General features: G+C 48.9%; 1 protein-coding gene across 1 annotated transcript in view; it reads right to left on the reverse strand.

The window, feature by feature from the left end:
- The window catches only part of LOC138753027 (complement C3-like), an 89,054-nt gene that overhangs the window by 60,364 nt on the left and 10,733 nt on the right, over positions 1 to 17,957 (reverse strand). Inside the window, exons 4-7 of the mRNA XM_069915621.1 lie at positions 14,056 to 14,233; positions 10,135 to 10,205; positions 8,726 to 8,811; positions 3,970 to 4,052 (exon numbers count right to left, since the gene is read on the reverse strand). Of these exons, the coding sequence (XP_069771722.1) occupies positions 3,970 to 4,052; positions 8,726 to 8,811; positions 10,135 to 10,205; positions 14,056 to 14,233 (418 nt within the window). The remainder of the gene's footprint in view (positions 1 to 3,969; positions 4,053 to 8,725; positions 8,812 to 10,134; positions 10,206 to 14,055; positions 14,234 to 17,957) is intronic.

The following is a 17,957-nucleotide window of genomic DNA, read 5'->3' on the forward strand; positions in this document are numbered from 1 at the left end:
CCGGGATTTGAGAGGAGGCCGAGGGAAAGAGAAGGGTGCCTGAAGGGGGCCTTGGGTGGCTGAAGGCTTCTCAGATCCGGAGTTTTGGGTTGGACAAGAGTCCGCGCAGCTGCAGAGGCTGCAGGAGGGCTGGAGGATGCGGGGGTGGGGGGGGTGGCTACTGGAGGTGGATGAGATGGCATTGATCATGTAGGCGGCCAGGGCCTTTCTCCAGGAGCTGAAGTGGCCCATGCAGAGGTGGAGGGGGACTTGGGTGTAAGTACAGGGCAATTCTCCACACACAGAGAGTGGTGGGTGCCAACGACGGCGATGGAGGCAGGTACAATGGGATCAGTCACAAGATAAGGGAACACTAGACCCATCGACTCTGTTCCGCGACTCTACTATGCTTACCCCTAGTTCCAACTTCCAGCCTTTTCCCCTTATCCCTTGATACCCTTACTAATTAGATACTTATCAATTTCCTGATTAAATTCCCCCAATGATCTGGCTGCCACCACTGTGTGTGGCAGTGACCCTCTGACTAAAGAAGTTCTTCCTCACCTCCACTTTGAATTTTAAGACTGTGACCCCCCACCTCGTCCTTGATTCACCCACTAAGGGAAACATCTGCTCTGTCAAAACCTTTCAAAATTCCAAATGTCTCCATGAGATCTCCTCATTCTTCTCTCGTCAAGAGAATAGGTGCACGGAACAGAGGGAGGTGGTGGGTTATTCAGTGGGGAATGATGAGGCACTGGTTAGAACAAGTTATTAGGTCTTCACAAGGGCCAAGAGATTGAATTACATTTTGTTAACAGCACGTTAGAAGTCGATTCCAGCCATTTAAACCCGTGCCGCCCATTTAATCCCAAATTAACCTAAAACCATGTGCTATAGATTTTCTGTGTTCGAAGATTTTGAAGATTTTGCTTGCTGAACACTTTTGGGTGTATTTTATGGATTTTGGGCTGCTAATCACGGAAATCGCCTTAAATTTTTTAAGGGGAAACTGGAATCTGTCAGCGCTGCCCGACACTGACACGAGAGGCATGAGATGCTGAGTACAAACGCAAATCAGCGGCAAAGTGTTCTGAGGTCGGATGGACTAACGCAATGTGTCAGTGTCATCATGTGATTAAACATTCAATAAACGTTAAGTTAACTTCTTACGTGATCAAGCAAATCTAAAATGATCTTTGTGTTCAGCTTGTTGATCTTAATCCCCAATTTTATTTTCAGGAAGCAAATCTCTTCTCCAGTGTTTTCAGCAGTGGAAAACACGTGGCCAATGGACTCTACAGGTGCAATAAAACCGTCTGCTGGAGGAAGTGAGCATCAGTGGGAGAAAAAGGATGTTCCCTGCCATCCCCTTCATCGGGAGCAAGAGTGCAAGCAGCATGCAGTGCAGAGTGTGACGGACACTGGCAAGACACGAAAATCTGTGGGCACCGTGGTTGAAGTAGAAACTCAGCAGTGTCCTTTGTGTGGCAAAGGTAAAGATACATCACCGACATTTCGGGCTTGAGCCCTTCATCAAGTTATGGAAAAATGTCCAAATAAAAGAGTGCCGGGTGGGGGGGCGGGGGTGGGTGGTCGCAGAGGGAGGGAGGGATCAGCAGCGATCAAGGGGAGGAGGGACGGCTGGGTGGGTAGAGAGGGAAGAGAGGGAGGAGAGCTGTACGAACAAAAGATTTGGGAGGGCGGTGTCCATACTTTGTTTGACGAGCCGAGCTTCTGCAGCTCTGTGTTTTCACTCGTTTGGACTACAGACCCTGGTGGTCTTGTGGTGTGATGGACCTCGACTGCCTTTTGACTGAGGGCCGGACTGATTTACTGCTGGGGATTTGACAGCTGGGCTACCACTAGAGGACCGTGACAGCAGTCAAAGGGCGGGAACCGGGCGCTGGAGCGAGCCTGCGGCCGCTGACCTCCAGGCCAATGGGAAGAGCTGAAGGCAGCGCTGGGCTGCTTAAAAAAGCGCAGCCCGCTCGTTGTGAGAGAAGTTAGTCGGCAGAGTGTACGGGATTGTCCAGTGCCTCTCCTGCGCGGGATTGACCAGTGCCTCTCCTGTGCGGGATTGACCAGTGCCTCTCCTGTGCCAGACTTGTGAACCCCGAGGAGGGCTGTGGAGGGTCACCGGACAAGGTGTCCGAAGAAGGACTCGCGTGTCAGAAGGGCACTTGCGGACCCTAAAGTAGGCTTTGGAGCCTGAACCTCATATAGTGACCAGGAGGTCATTGTGGAAGTTCCAAGATAAAGGAAGGGGGGTGGTAGCACCATTCAAGCCCCAGCCAGTCCTGTGTTCCCCTGTGACGGACTTGACATGACTGACGTGGGGGGTTTTGGTCTTTATTTTGGGGTCATTTCAGCCTGGACTGTAACAGTCTGGGTTTTTTCCCACATATGTGCTGTTGTTGATACAGATTTGCCATGAGGGCTGGTGTTCAGGTGTTAGGTTTATCGAGTTAATTCTATTTTTTGCTAGTTTGGTTGATGAATTTTGTGTTAAACCTAACTCATTCATTTGTGTGCCTCCAAATTGAGTGTAACAGTGTAACACAATGGCGCAGGAGTATGGTAATAACAAGATCAGGTCTCGCCAGTACTCGACAGAGGGCACATGTGAAGATCAGGGCTGGGTCTTTAGGGAAAGAGTGGGTCACATTCCCATGGTGAGAGAATTGTGGGTGAGAGGGCACTTCGATTCTCTTCCTCCGCCCTCCTCTGCTCTCTCTAGTTCATCACTCAGAGCGCCTTTGATTTTTGCAGACAGTAGAAAGTGGGGGGGGTGGAGGAGCAGGGTAGGGGAGGGTGCCGAAGGGCATAGTCAGATGAGGAGGGTAGGCAGAGAAGAGGCAAGTGATCGGAGAGTGGACTCTGGCAGAAATAAACAGGCAGATTATTTTATATATGGGAGGGAAATTGAAAATACCCAGATGCAAAGTGTCCTGGTGCAGGACGGCCTGAAGGTTGAGTCAGTGGTGAAGAAGATGAATGCGATTGGCGTTTGTTTCAAGAGGAATAGAATATAAGAGCAGGGATGTGATGTTGAGGCTTGATAAGGCACAGGGGAGGAGCATTGTGAGCAGTTTTGAGCTTGTCATTCAGTGAGGGTTCAGCGGAGGTTCACAATAATGAATCTGGGAATGAAAGGTGTGGTTATAAACCACTGTGCACTGTTCTTTGGTCACTGGCTCTGTGGTCCATTATGTGCGGCTGGGCCCGCCTTCCCTTGGTGACTCCGCTCCCTGGAATCCCCTAGTAAAGGCGATTACGCCAAGTCCCTCCTTCAGTACGAATCCAGGGATCAGGCCAGAACGGGAGCACGGTCCAGGTCTTGTGTCGTCCAGCAACTCCATACTTTTGATATCATTGATAGTGAATCAGCAAGGTTTATCATACGGGCTGGTTCTTGGCCTGGACTCGTTGGAATTTAGGGGAATGGGGGTGGGGGGATCTCATTGGAACATTTTGAACATTGAAAGCCCCGGGCAGAGTCGGCATGGAAAGATTGCTCCGCTGGGACAAGAGGGCACAACAGGATTGAAGGGTGTCCGCCCAGAACGGAGATGCGGAAGAATTTCTTCAGCCGGAGGGTGGTGAATCGGTGGAAGTTGTTGCCACGGGTGGTTGTGGAGGCCGGTTGTTGGGTGTATTTAAGGCAGAGATTGGTAGGTTCTCCATTAACCAGGGCGTCAAAACTTATAGGGAGAAAACCGGGCAGTGGGGCTGAGTGGGGATGTGGATCAGCTCCAGATTAAATGGTGGAGAAGACCCAATGGGCTGAATAGCCTCTTCCTGCTTCTGTGTCTTAAAGCAAATTCAGTCTCACGAAAGCCACAAAGGTATCCTGCTCCCTTTGAAAGGAATGAAAAAAATAGCTGATGTATTTTTGCTCCCAATGCCACCCTCCTGCCATCTCCCCGTGACCTTTGACTGATTAACCTCTGCATGAGGCCTTTGTACCCCGCGGGCCTGAGCACTCACCGTACCGCTGGATCTGAAACTTCTTCATGCCGTAGTAATCGAAGTTTTCACTGGCTCTTGCCCGGATTTGGTACATGTCGTCCCTGTGCATCAGGAAATATAAACAGATGTTAAACCGCCCATTCTCCCCAATCTGGCAAAGGAGGATTCGAGCTGAACCACTGAGTTGGAGACAGTCAGTATTTAACTTTTTATTTTTACCATTGATCTACAACCTCCTGATACATTTTGAAGGGTGTGAGAAAACTGTAGCAACCAAGGAAAACCCATGCGGACACGGGGCGGGGGGGGGGGGAGAGAGAACGTGCAAACTCCTTACAGACAGCATGGGATTCGAACCTGAGTTGTTGGCACTGTAACAGTGCCGTGCTGTCCATGGTTCCCATGTTCAAATGTTGAGGCGCTGCACCTGACAGGTGCACAGGGAGATCCCACTGAACAGCGTGGTCGGGTGGGGGAGATCTGGGGAACCCAGTGTCAGATCGACCCTTCAATCTGCCCAGAACGCATCGACCAACATCGATTCCAATGTGTTCTCTCCACCCTCCACCCCTGCCGCCCACCACGTCGCAGCTTGGGATGGGTACGGTGTCAGCACAGCCCAGCCCCGCCTTCCCCTCCCCTCCGTTGACTGTCTTTTCCTTCCTCTGGACACCACGCGGCCTGTGGCAGTTCTCCACCCCCCTCGGCACGCTGCACTCTCGGAGGCCAACCCGCTTCGCGGAGGCTTCCCACGCACAGGTCATCAGTGATGACCCCAATGCCGCAATGTGAGCAACGCTTCGGGCCTTACAGGTGGGAACAGAGGAAAGCCAATGCTTCAGGAAGGACCCCCAGGGCTGCAGAGGGGAGTATAAGGACTACCTTATCCATAATCTCATAATCTTCTGGACCTCTCATCCTTCTACGCTCCAAAGTCCCAGCTCTGCTAACCTTGTCTCATAATTTCTCATCCAGGCAAAAACCTGCTCCCTCTCCACATCCTTCCTTTAATGAGGTGACCAGAACTGAACACAATACTCCACGTGAGGTCTCACCAGAGTTTTGTAGATTTGCCACCTGGACCTCAAAAACTGAATCAACTGAATCAATCCCCAGACTAAAGAAACCCAGCCCATCGGAGCCCTTCTAGATCTAAATCCCCGATGTGGCAGATGCAACGACAGGGAAGCAACCTTGGAAAGTATGTTCTGGTCTTGTTGGGCTCTTAAACTTTACTGGAGGGAGATTTTTTATGTTTTGTCAATAATATTACGTGTTAATCTTGAATATAATCCTTTGATCTAACGGTTGATTAATTTTAGTGATTCTTTCTTAATATCATCTAACTCTCCAAGCCAGTGGTTCCCAACCTTTTTCTTTCCACTCACATCCCACTGTAAGTCATCCCTATGCCATCAGTGCTCTGTGATCAGTAAGGGATGCTTAAAGTGGGAAGAAAAAGTTTGAACGTTTTAATTGTCCCTCAAAGGGAAATGGGCCAACGACAATTTTTCTCAAGTAAAATATTTCAATAACAATTGGGTCTAGAGCAGCGATTCTCAACCTTCCCTTCCCATCCAAATCGCGCCTTAAGCAACCCATTACTAATCACAGAGCACCTATGACATAGGATTGACAAAGTGGATGTTAGTGGAAAGAAAAAGGTTGAGAACCACTGGTTTTGATATTAATGAAAAAAAACACTGAAACTAAAACTCATCTACCCCTGCTTCCCTCCCTCAAATCGAGGCTACAAGAGATATACAAAGATGGATCAGGTTGTGACCTCCAGAAGACGGATGGATCTGCTCTAAAGCACCCTAAAATTGCCAGTCTGACAGTATTTTATAAATGGGCCCCAAACTTTTTCAACCTGGAAAACGATATTATCCCCAATTTTCTCTGCTTAGATATGATGTTACATCATGTTGTGACAGAATATAGATATGTTTATTAGTGATAAATTGGGGCAGGTTTTTAGTGTAGGTCACATATAAACACTTTAAAACAGGTCTCATTTAAAATACTGGAGCTCTGCCAATGCTAGACATGTTGGGGCCAACAGTCTTTGCAGAAGCTTTGGCGAGTGCCCAAGAGACTTCACTAATGATTGTTGTTTACAAAAAGGCAACAGATGAAAGAGCTTGTCAGAGCCGCAGATTGCCTGGAGTGGAACTTGCTGTTCTAGGAGGGTCATTTGGTTTTGCAAGCAGAGAGAGTCGAACAGGCTTTCTCTCAGAGAGAGAGAGATCAGTTCTACAGTGTTACAGTCAGCAATAGCATCTGGGACTGGAACAGGACAAGCTGGCAAGCTTGTGGAAAAGCCCCATTTGGAAGACGGGTTGTGAGTGTTTAGTTCAGCCTGGTCAAATCCCTTGTGGTTCATGCAAGAGGAGAGGGACTGGCTGTCTAATATTTCACTTGGAATAGGTAAAACAAAAAGGCACTCTGTGGTGACCTGAAAGAAAGAGGTTATCATCTGGAGAATCCTGAGGGGGCAAGTTTCTTCAGCAAAACACTGAAGTGGCTGATTAAAAAAAAGAATCAGTTGTGGGTGTCAGCATACAATGAATCTCTCTCTCAAAAAAAGACAAGAACATTCCAGAGCGGTAATCATTTATCCTTTAAGCACCAAAGCTTGGTGAACTTGATAAATGTTCAATTCTGTGCACAGTATAAGAATTGCCTGCAACCAGTGAACTTGGAGGAGTGAGAAGTGAGATTGGACTTTGAACCAGAGAACTTTTCTGAACTTACACACACATATTACGTACACGTGCACTTAGAATTAGAAAGGGGTTAGTGAAGTCAATAGTGATAAGTTAAAGTGTAATTCTATTTTCATGTTTAAAGATAATTAAAAGCAACTTTTGTTTAAGTAGCCATTTGTCTTGGTGAATATATATTGCTGCTGGGTTTTGGGGTCCTCTGGGCTTGTAACACATGTCATGTCTTGCCTTAATCTGGAAAAGATCAGGTGTAGACAGCACTGATTTTCATCAAATTTATGGTCTATTTTCAATAAATCTCTCTGTCTTGGCAGCACTGGTGCTGGTGTGCACCTGCAGGGAGTGAGGGGGGCTGACGGGGGTTCTAGCTGAAATCCTGCAACTGTCCGTGCCCAAGATGGCAGTATTTATTAATCGGCAGTGGCCACGAGGGGTTGCGAAGGGCTGGAGCAGGGGCACTAGAGGACGGGAAGATCGCGCACCGTCGGAGAGAGGTAAGCAGAAGAGACGACCCATGGGGACAGTGGCCATGGTGGCAGACTGGTAAAGGCAGGGGGGGGGGGGGCTCTGTGGCTGAGGGACCAGCGTATGCAGTGGGACTGCTGGCAGCTCGAGGCGGGGATCCTGCGGAAGCTGCGGGGCTGCCAGAGACCGCCATCGGGGAGACTCGCACCGGGCTGTGGGCTACTGGAGATGGGCTTGAAACTGGCTGGAATGGTGTAACAGGTACTGGAACCCAGATGCCAGGGGTCCCTGACCATGTCAGAGGTTCGGATCTGGAGCCAATGTTGGACTGGACTGCAGGAGCTGCAGAAGGGCAGGAGGTGAATCTACGGACACTAGGTGACTCTGCGGGGGAGGGGGACTGCCTTGCTTCTCTCTCTCTGACTGTAAAAGGCACTTCAGGCAATTCCTGCTGGTAGCAAATCTGTCCACCTTGCAGCAGGTAAAAGGGAATTTCATGTAATAGGACCCTGTTTTATTACTGTGACCATGAATTGAATCTTTAAACTCTTAATTTTATGTCTTGAGGAACAGAGGGAATAATGGTTCATCGTTCTTTGAAAGTGGTTTCTCATGTAGATAGGGTGGTGAAGAAGGTACGCTGGCCTTTATAAATCATAGCATAGAATATAGAAGCTGGGAGGTGATGTAGAGACTGTTTAAGGCATTGGTGAGGCCAAGTTTGGAGTATTGTGTGCAGTTCTGGTCTCCATATTATAACAAGGATATCAATAAGGTAGAGAGGGTGCAGAGAAGGTTTACAAAAATGTAGCATGGATTGCAGTATCTAGAATACAGAGAAAGATTGAGCAGACTGGGTCTTTATTCATTAGAGCGTAGAAAGTTGAGGGGGGGTTTGATAAAGGTATTTAAAATTATGAGGGGGATAGATAGAGGAGATGTGAATAGGCCCTTTCCCTTGAGGGTAGGAGAGATTGGAATGAGAGGTCATGAGTTAAGGGTTAGGGGGAAAAAGTTTAGAATTAACATGAGAAGATGCTTCTTCACTCAGAGAGTGGTGGCTAAGTGGAATGACCTTCTGGAAGAAGTGGTTGCAACAGGGTCAATTTTGTCATTTAAGATGAGGTTGGGTGAGTACATGGATGTGAGGGGGTTGGAGGGTTATGGGCAAAGGAGTGGGTAGGTGAAACTAGTGGGGTTTCACGTAAATCGATGTGGACTAGAAGGGCCAAATGGCCTGTTTCCATACTGTAAATTGTTATATGGTTATTTAGTAGGGGGGTTAGAGTTCTTTTTCTGACAAAATTGTATAGGGAAGGGATATATCGCAATTGTTTTATTTTTCAAATGTCCTTATATTCCTCATATTTGGTGACCTTGTGTCCTCTACGTGATGTGTGCTGGCTATATAAAACTCAATGAAAAGAGTGAAAGAGACCATAGGCCTTCTAAGCTGTCCTGTCATCCAGCAGAGAGATGGAGATTTGGAGAGCTGAGAGATTTGGAGGCCATGTTCCATCCCTCTGATCTTCCACACTGTGTCCTACCATGAACCAAGAGGTCGTCAGATAGAGTCTTACAATTCCACTCCAATGTTGATCTCCCCAGTGTGAATCGAGTGGTATTCATTTTGTCTCAAAGTGGACAAGACAGTGCCCTTTGAATCCTGGGAAAAGATGAGAGAATGCTTGGAGTCCGTCGACAACAGATCACTTCTAAGCATTGAAAGGGTCAACGTTCAAACAAGATGAATCGTGAGAGCTAATAGGTCACCGCGATCTGTGTCAAGACTATTGCCTGGCCGTTGGCTCTCTGGGACAGCAGGTAGTGCCACTGTCTGCTGGCGCAGGAGGGCGGCGCTGGTGCGAGGTGATGACGTGTCGGGCCATAGCCCTACAGGGAGATAACAGAAGTAAGGTGGGAAGGGGTGGGCAGGGACCTTGAGGGTCAGGGAACCAGGGAGGGGTGAAGGGTGCTGAACAAGGGAAGCTGACTGGCAGGTGTCAGTTAAAAAAGGATGGAGAGGAGATCATTGTGTGAGTGGGAGATGCCAGTACGATGAGTATTGTGGGAGTGGGGAGTCAGTACAGTGGGCATTGTTGGAGTAGGGGTATCAATATGGTGGGCATTGTGGGAGTGGGAGGTCAGTACGGTGGGCATTGTGGGAATGGGGGAATCAATACGGTGGACATTGTGAGAGTGGGGGGGGTCAGTATGGTGGGCATTGTGGGAGTGGGGGGGTCAGTATGATGAGTATTGTGGGAGTGGGGGTTCAGTAGAGTGGGCATTGTGGGAGTGGGGGATCAATACGGTAGGCATTGTGGGAGTGGGGAGATCAATATGGTAGACATTGTGAGTGGGGCGTCAACACAGTGGGCATTGTGGGTGGGGGAGAGCAGTACGGTGGGCATTTTGGGGGGGGCAGTACGATGAGCATTGTGGGAGGGGGGAATCAATACGGTGGACATTGTGAGAGTGGGAGGTCAGTACAATGGGCATTGAGGGAATGGGGAAGTCAGTACGGTGGGAATTGTGGGAGTGGAGGGTCAGTACAGTGGACATTGTGGGAGTGGTGGGTCAGTATGATGGGCGTTGTGGGAGTGGAGTTCAGTAAAATGGGCATTGTGGGAGTGGGGGAGGTCAGTATGGTGGGCATTGTGGGAGTGGGGGTTTAGTACTGGGCAATTTGGGACATCACCCCATCTCCATCTTCACTTCCTGCTGGTACAGATCAGCAGAATGGAATCTTACATCCCTTTGGCCCATCCATCCCATACTGACCACCCTGTCCCACCACCTCCATGCAATTGACCCCGAGCCCATCCTGTCCATGTCTCCGTCCAGCCCACTAATCCTGCTGGTTTGGAGGAGACTCATGGTCAGTGAGTCGGTAAGCAACTCGACCTCTGAGACCCTGGCAGAAATATTACTAAATAATATTTCTTTTGTCTCAAATAATAACGAGGAAAACTCAGTGGCTCAGCCTTACCAACAGCTCAACTGCAACCTTGGTGCTTTTGGGTCTCATTTCTTGATCGAGGGTGAAGATTTGGTAACCGACTGGGAAAAAAAAAGAACAGAAGCACCTCATAAATCCGTTTCAGACGCACTCAAAGTGATGTTTGGTCCTGAGGAGGTGTTACGGGTTCTGGGGAACCAGGTTGGGTCGGAGGAGCCGCGGCCGGGGGCCCGAATCTGCCATGATCACATTGAATGGTGGACCGGGTTCAACGGGCTGAATAGCCGACTCCCGCCCTGGCCTCAGATGTCCTCATCAGGGTCGGGAGGTGGCCATTCGCCCCCTCTACTTTGCCCTGCCATTCAACGTGATCTGGTCTTGGCGATTACGGGAGCTTTCTGGGCCCCAGCTGGCACCACTTGTTTTGCATTCTCTGGGGACACTATCTGCAAGGGGGATCTGGTCTGTTCTGAATGCAGCTGAGTCGGAACAAGGGCTGCACATCAAGCTCTGTGAATTCATGCTCCTGTTACAGGTCATTTATTAGGTACCCTTTTCCCTCTGCCAGTTCCCCACAGTTAGAACCTGGAAATCAGAACACATAGAACACAGTGCAGACCATTCGGCCCACAGTGCTGTGCCAAGCCTTTCACAAGCTCTTCCCATTTCCCTCTGTCTCCTGTCACAGAAATCCCCATCTTCCTCCTATCTCCTTTCCTCCATCTCTAGCTCTCTCTCTCTTTCTTCCCTTTTCCCTCTCCTTTCACAAAAATCCCCTTCTCCCCATCTCCATTCCTCTCTCTCTCTCTCTCTTTCTCTCTCTCTCCCCATTTCCCTCCATCTCCTGTCACAGAGCCCAAACCAATTTTACATTTAAATGTAGACGTACAGCAGAGTAACAGGGGTTTCAGCCCGCGAGTCCGCGCCACCCAATTTACACCCAATCAATCCACAAACCCATATGTTTTGAACGGTGGGAGGGAACCAGAACCCCCTGAGGAAACACTTGCAGATACAGGGAGAACATGCAAACTCCTTGCAGACAGTGCAGGAATTGAACCCCCGTCGCTGGCAAATGTAACAGCATCTCGCTGACCGCTGTGCGAACCGAGCAGCCCTCCTTGCCTTATATATCTTATAGCCTTTGGTGTGTTGGCCTGGACTCCTCCCTCTCCTGTTCTTCCCCCTTCCTCTCGCCAGCCTTTAATACCAATGCCTGTCTTTTCCTGCTTGTACCTTGAAGAATGGCCCAAAACATCAGTTATGCAGGTAGACCCCAACTTACGATGTTTCGCAGTCACTGTGGTCAGAATCTGTACTTTCGATTTCAAATTCTGATGTTTCCCCACACTTCTGATATGCGTTGCAGTGATGGTCTCCCCGGCTGCCTACACATCTGAGCACCCAGCCTGCCTGCGAGCCCAATGTCCAGCCTCTCCGTGCATCTGATGCCCAGCCTGCCCACCCGCCCAAGCTCCCGATGCCTCGGGCAGTTCCTTTAGTATCTCCATCATTCTCACCATCTAACAATTAATTTTAGTCCAATGTTTCACCGTTTGTACAAAAAGTAAATGACGAAAACCCCGGTGGAGTTTAGCATTGTTTGGACTTGTGATGATTTTGACTTATGATGTGAGTCCCGGAAGCGAACCCCATCTAAAGTTGGGGTCTCTCTGTATACTTTCACCTCCTGTGGATGCTGTGAGACCTGCTGAGTTCTTCCAGCATCTCTGTGCTTTTACTACAATCTCCACCTCTGCAGACTTTCCTGTTTCACTCCAATAACCTAACTGTCTAGAATTTTGCCACTGCATAACCCTCCATTTCCTTCGGTTCCACCTACTTGTCTAATGGTCTCCTGAAAGATCCTGTTGGACCTGCCTCCAGTGCCATTACTGCGCAGTGCATGCGCCCCCATCTCTCTGTGTGAACTTCCCCTCTCACACCCTCCCCTTCCTCCCAAGCACCTTAAGACGATGCTCTCTCCTGTTAGCCAAAGGATTTTCTTCAAACATCGCACAAGCCCCATGATCCAATCTCCACAATCCTCCAGGGAGACAATCCCTGAGATTCACGGCATCTGGGGTTTAAAGATCCACATCAGGTTTAAATAATCACTCCCTAATCCTGTAACTGTGACCCCACATTCTAGTAAAAAGCACAACGCTGGAGAAACTCCGCACGTCTAACAGTGATCTTTATATGGCAAAGATAAAGATACAGACCAAGGCTTTGGGCTTGAGCCCGTCATCAAAATGTAAGCAGAAGCCTGAACAAAATGGTGGGGGGAAGGGCATGGTCCCACAGGCAGGATCAATATTAAATTTTTTTTACTTAATTTCAGTAAGGTTTTCGATAAGGTTCCACATGGAAGGTTGATGAGGAAGGTTCAGGCACTGGGGATTAATGTTGAGATTGTCAGAAGGGTTCAGCGGTGGCTGGAAGATAGACAGCAGAGAGTCATGGTGGACAGCTGTCTGCCAGGATGGAGGCCAGTGACGAGCGGTGTGCCTCAGGGATTGGTGTTGGGTTGTTCGTCATTTGCATTAATGATTTGGATGATGGGGTGGTCAATTGGGTGAGTAAATATGCGGACAATACAAAAATAGGGGGAGTTGTGGATAGTGAGGAGGGTTTTCAGGGACTGCAGAAGGATTTGGACTGTTTGGAAAAGTGGACTGAAAGGTGGCAGATGGAGTTTAATGTAGTGTGAGAGCTTCATTTTGGGAAGAATAATCAAAACAGGACATATGCAGTGAAGGGGAGGGCGTTGAGATATGTGAAGGAACAGAGGGATCTTGGAATAATGGTTCATCATTCTTTGAAAGTGGATTCTCATGTAGACAGGGTGGTGAAGAAGGCTTTTGGTATGCTGGCCTTTATAAATCATAGCATAGAATATAGGAGCTGGGAGGTGATGTTGAAACTGTTTGAGGCTTTGGTGAGGCCAAATTTGGAATATTGTGTGCAGTTCTGGTCTCCAAATTATTGCAAGGGTATCAATAAGGTAGAGAGGGTGCAGAGAAGGTTTACAAAAATGTTGCCTGGATTGCAGTATCTAGAATATGGAGAAAGATTGAGTAGACTGGGTCTTTATTCATTGGAGCGTAGAAGGTTGAGGGGGGATTTGATAAAGGTATTTAAAATTATGAGGGGGATAGATAGAGGAGATGTGAATAGGCCTGTCCCCTTGAGGGTAGGAGAGATTAGAATGAGAGGTCATGAGTTAAGGGTTAGGGGGAAAATGTTTACAATTAACATGCGAGGATGCTTCTTCACTCAGAGAGTGGTAGCTGAGTGGAATGACCTTCCAGAAGAGGTGCTTGCAGCAGGGTCAATTCTGTCATTTAAGAGTAAGTTGGATGAGTGCATGGATGTGAGGGGATTGGAGGGTTATGGACAGAGAGCGGGTAGGTGGGACTAAAGGAAATCATTTAAATTGGTGCGGATTAGAGGGGCCAAGATAGCCTGTTTCCATACTGTAATTGTTATATGGTTATATATATTTAGACATACAGGCAATTTCGACCCACAGGTCCAATTTACACCCCATTAACCAATACCCCAGTACATTTTGAACGGTGGGAAGAAACCGGAGCGTCCCCTCCCTGGAGGAAATCCACGCAGACGCAGGGAGAACGTGCAGGCAGTGTGGGATTCGAACCCCGGTCCCGATCGCTGGCACTGTAAAGGCTTTGCGCTAATTGTGCCATCGTGGCAGACCAGCAAACAGGGGGTAGGGGTGATGGCTCTGTGAATGAAGAGGGAAGGAGAGAAAACTTGGACAGGTACATGGGTGGGTGGGGGATGAAGGGACCAGGCAGAATAGTAGTTCTGTGCAGACCAGAGGGGCTGAAAGATGTTCTGTGGTTCGACAAAACCATTGCAATGAGAATCAACTGCAGTTTTACCCTTAAAAATTGACAAGATAACAAAATTCTCGGTGTTTACCAGTCTCATCCGGAGTATAAATGGACTTATCCGTCATGATGTAGATGAAGATGGGTGGGGGTATCAGGCGGATTGAAGACCTCTTGGTCATGTAGAACGGGCTTACGATCTTGGCGACTACGGTCACAAAATACTCCCTACGGAGAGAGTCCAGGTAGGGCGTCTTTCTGTGAGGGGCCTGCCGGATGCAAAGGTGCAAGGTTTACGACCCAGGCGGCCTGCTTAGAAGAGGCATCGGGGCCATGTCACCTGCCAGCGAACAAGAGGCCCCAAGGGCCCAATCAGGGAGGTGACACCAAGCCCTGTGTGACACAACAGATGGCACGGCTGACCACCCCCCCCTCCCCGGTTCAATTCCAACCTCCACCACCATCCATGCAGGGAGTTGGAACACTCTCCGGCTGAACACGTGGGATTCTAATTTCAAATCAAAATTATATATTATCTGACCGCACACATCCAATGAAATGCCGATTCTCTGGATCACGGCGGACACACGATACACAGGACAGAAAGATCACAGAGATAATCAAAATAAATATACATAAATACTCAGGATGATTTACTTGGTTACAGGACACCGTAAGAAGATAGACCCCAGCCTGGCCATCCTGATTTTAATGTTCCTGTATCAACTTCCAGATGGAAGAGGGTCAAAGAATCTGTGTGATGGATGGAAAGGGTCCTCTAAAATTCCTTGAGCCCTATTTGCACAATGTTCATGGTAAATGTCGTCAATCGAGGAGAGGGAGACCCCACTGATCTTCTTGGCTGTTTTGATGACCCTCTGTATTGACTTCCGGTCCAATGCTTTGCAGCCACTGTCCCGCACAGTGATGCAGCCGGACAAGGTGCCCTCAGTTGTGCTCCTGTAAAAAGTGGTCAAGACAGGGGCCGGTGGGCTTGAACACCTCAAGAAGTGCTCCGGTTGCATCTGGGGCAAAGGGGACAGGGTGGATGAGCAGGGAATAGAGGAGGTCCGGGTGAATCAATAGTGGTGGAGGGGAAGCCATGTTTGTGAAAGAAGGCAGACATTTCAGAAGCTCTGGACTGGAAGACCCTCATGCGATGGAGACAGAGAAACTGAGAGAAGGGGATGGAATCCTTGCAGGGGATGGGGTGTGAGGAGGTGTAGTTCAGGTATTTGTGGGAGTTGGAGGGTTTGTAGCATACACCGGTGGAGAGGTGGTCTCCCGAGATGGAGACGGAGTGATCCAGGAAGGGGAGAGTGTTGTCAGAAGTGGACCAGGTGAGTTTGAGGTCAGGGTGGAAGTTGGCTGCAAGGTGAATGAAGTTGACCGGCTTAGCGTGGGTGCATGAAGCAGCCCCGATGAGGTTGTCGATTTACCGGAGGAAGAGTTGGGGGGGTCTTCCCTGTGTTGGCTTGCAGCATGGATTGCTCCACAAAGCCCACAAACAGGCAGGCAGAGCTGGGACCCATGCGAGGACCCAAGGCTCCTCCGTTAATTGGAGGAAGTGGGATGAGTTGAAGGAGAAGTTATTTAGAGTGAGGACAAGTTCTGCCAGGTGGTGGAGGGTGACTGGTCGGGTCTTTGGTCCAGGATCAGACCTTCTGTGTGGAGGATGAAGGTATAAAGGGATTGGACATCCATCATGAAGATGAGGTGGTCTGCTTCAGGGAATCTGAAGTCATTGAGGAGATGGAGGGGATGTGAGGTGTTGCAGAGGTAGATGGGGAGGGATTGGACCAGGGGAAAAAGGATAGAGTCAAGGTAAGATGAACCTAGTCTGGTGGGACAGGAGCAAACAATGGGTCTTCCCAGATGTGTATCTTGGGTAGAGGGTAGAAATGAGCAGTGCGGGAATGGGAGAGAATGAGGTTGGTGCCCATGGCGGGGAGGTGACCAGAGGTGATGAGGTTGGAGATGGTGGGTTGATGTTTGGTGGTGGGGTGCTGAGGGAGGGGTCAATAAGAGGAGGTGTTTGAGAGCTGTTGACTGGCCTCGGAAAGGTAGAGGTCAGTGTGCCAGACCACAATCCCATCCCCCCCCTGTCTGCCCATTTATTTCTTCAACCTTCTCCAGTCCATAATGCAAACATATGTACAGACATAACACGCATGTAGATAAACAATGCAGATTCACTGTATTTACATACATGTCTTATGTGCATATATTAAAAATAAATATTCATACATTGTTGGGTCACATGGCGTTACCTTAGTCAATTCTGTCATTCAGCATTCACCTTGCCCGTGGGAAGAAGCTGTTCCTCAGCCTCGTGGTGCCGGCTCTGATCCTCCTGTATCTCTCCCCTGATGGGAGCAGCTGGAAGATGTGGCGTGCGGGGTGAAAGGGGTCCTCAATGATTTTGTGGGCTCTCTTTAAACTCAGAAAATTCCTCCCAGCCACACCCACTGCCTCCCCCCCATTCCCCCCTTACCACGCTTGACTAAATTGTCTGCTGTAAGTTCCTCCTGGTGCAGGTGAATTGGAAAGAGCTGGGCGGGTGTTGTGGGGGCTAGAGGGAGACCTCAGTGACGTTGAGAACAGGGCTGAACTGGAAATCGGGTTAAAGTGAGGGGATGGGAGCAGGGTGGGGGAAAGATTTAACAGGATCCTGAAGAACAACAGGCAGAAGTAGGTGGGCATATTGAATGGGCTGCCAGAGGAGGTGGTTGAAGGAAAAACACGATCTGGAGAAACTCAGCAGGTCAAAATTATCCTTTATGTAAGCAAAGATGAAGATACATCACCGATGTTTTGGGCTTCATCAAGGTCTGGAAAAATGTTGGCAGGTGTCTGATCAAAGAGTGAGAAGGGGGTTGGAGGTATGATTGCAAAGGCAGGAGGTGATAGGTGGAGAAGAGAGGGATGGGACAGTAGTGATTGAGGGGAGGAGGGATGGCTGGGTGGATAGGTGATGGTTGAGTCAGGTGCCATTGAAATACTCAATAAAATATTGGATGGATATATGGATGTACATCCAAAGGAGATTGAGGAGAGCCAGGTCTTGACCACATTTGACAGGAGCACAACTGAGAGGGATCTGTCCGGCTGCATTCGTGTGTCAGATGGTCACTGCAAAGCTTTGGTCTGGACATCAATACAGAGGGTCATCAAAATGGCCAAGAAGATCTCTGTGGGGCTCCCTTTCCTCTGTTGATGACATTCGCTGGGAGTTCAGAGGTCCTTCTCCATCCAGCGCGCAGGATCTTTGACCCGCAACCATCAGGAAGGAGGGACAGGAGCATCAAAATCAGGACGGCCAGGCTAGGGAATAGTGTCTTCTCGCCAGCTGTGAGATTGATGAGTGGCGTCCTGTAACCATGAAAAATCATCCCAAAATACTTAGATGATATATTCTTGATGGGGCATCATGTTTAGCACAACGGGGTTCGAATCCAGCACTGTCTGTAAGGAGTTTGGACATTCTCCCCATGCCTACATGGATTCCCTTCCAGGGGCTTCAGTTCCCCCCCCCCCACCAACCCTTCAATCATGTACAGCTTTTGTAGGTTAATTGGGTGGCGCGGGCTCATAGGCCAGAAGGGCCTGTTACTGGGCTGTGCGTCTGAATGTATTTGTTTTAGTAATATGCGATGACTGTGCAGTCTGGACTGGGTGTGCGCGTGGACACCGTGGTCCAGAGAAACGCTGCTTCATCTGGATGGACCTAATGATAATAAACTTGAAACTTTGGACAGGCCAGGCATGGGGAGGTTCGGAACAAATGTGGGCTAGTGGGACTCGCGTCTACGGGCAAAAGTGTCAGCTGTGGCGAGGGTAAAGAGCCTCGGACTCCTGGGTGTCAACATCTTCAAAGACCTATCCTATTTCATTTGTATCAATACATACATATAATTCTTCATTATCAATGTAAAAAAAATCATACAAAATGATATATAATTTTTTTTATTTTTACCCTCCCCCAAAATAATT

This window comes from Narcine bancroftii, chromosome 2, assembly GCF_036971445.1.
Source record: "Narcine bancroftii isolate sNarBan1 chromosome 2, sNarBan1.hap1, whole genome shotgun sequence".
Taxonomy (NCBI): domain Eukaryota; kingdom Metazoa; phylum Chordata; class Chondrichthyes; order Torpediniformes; family Narcinidae; genus Narcine; species Narcine bancroftii.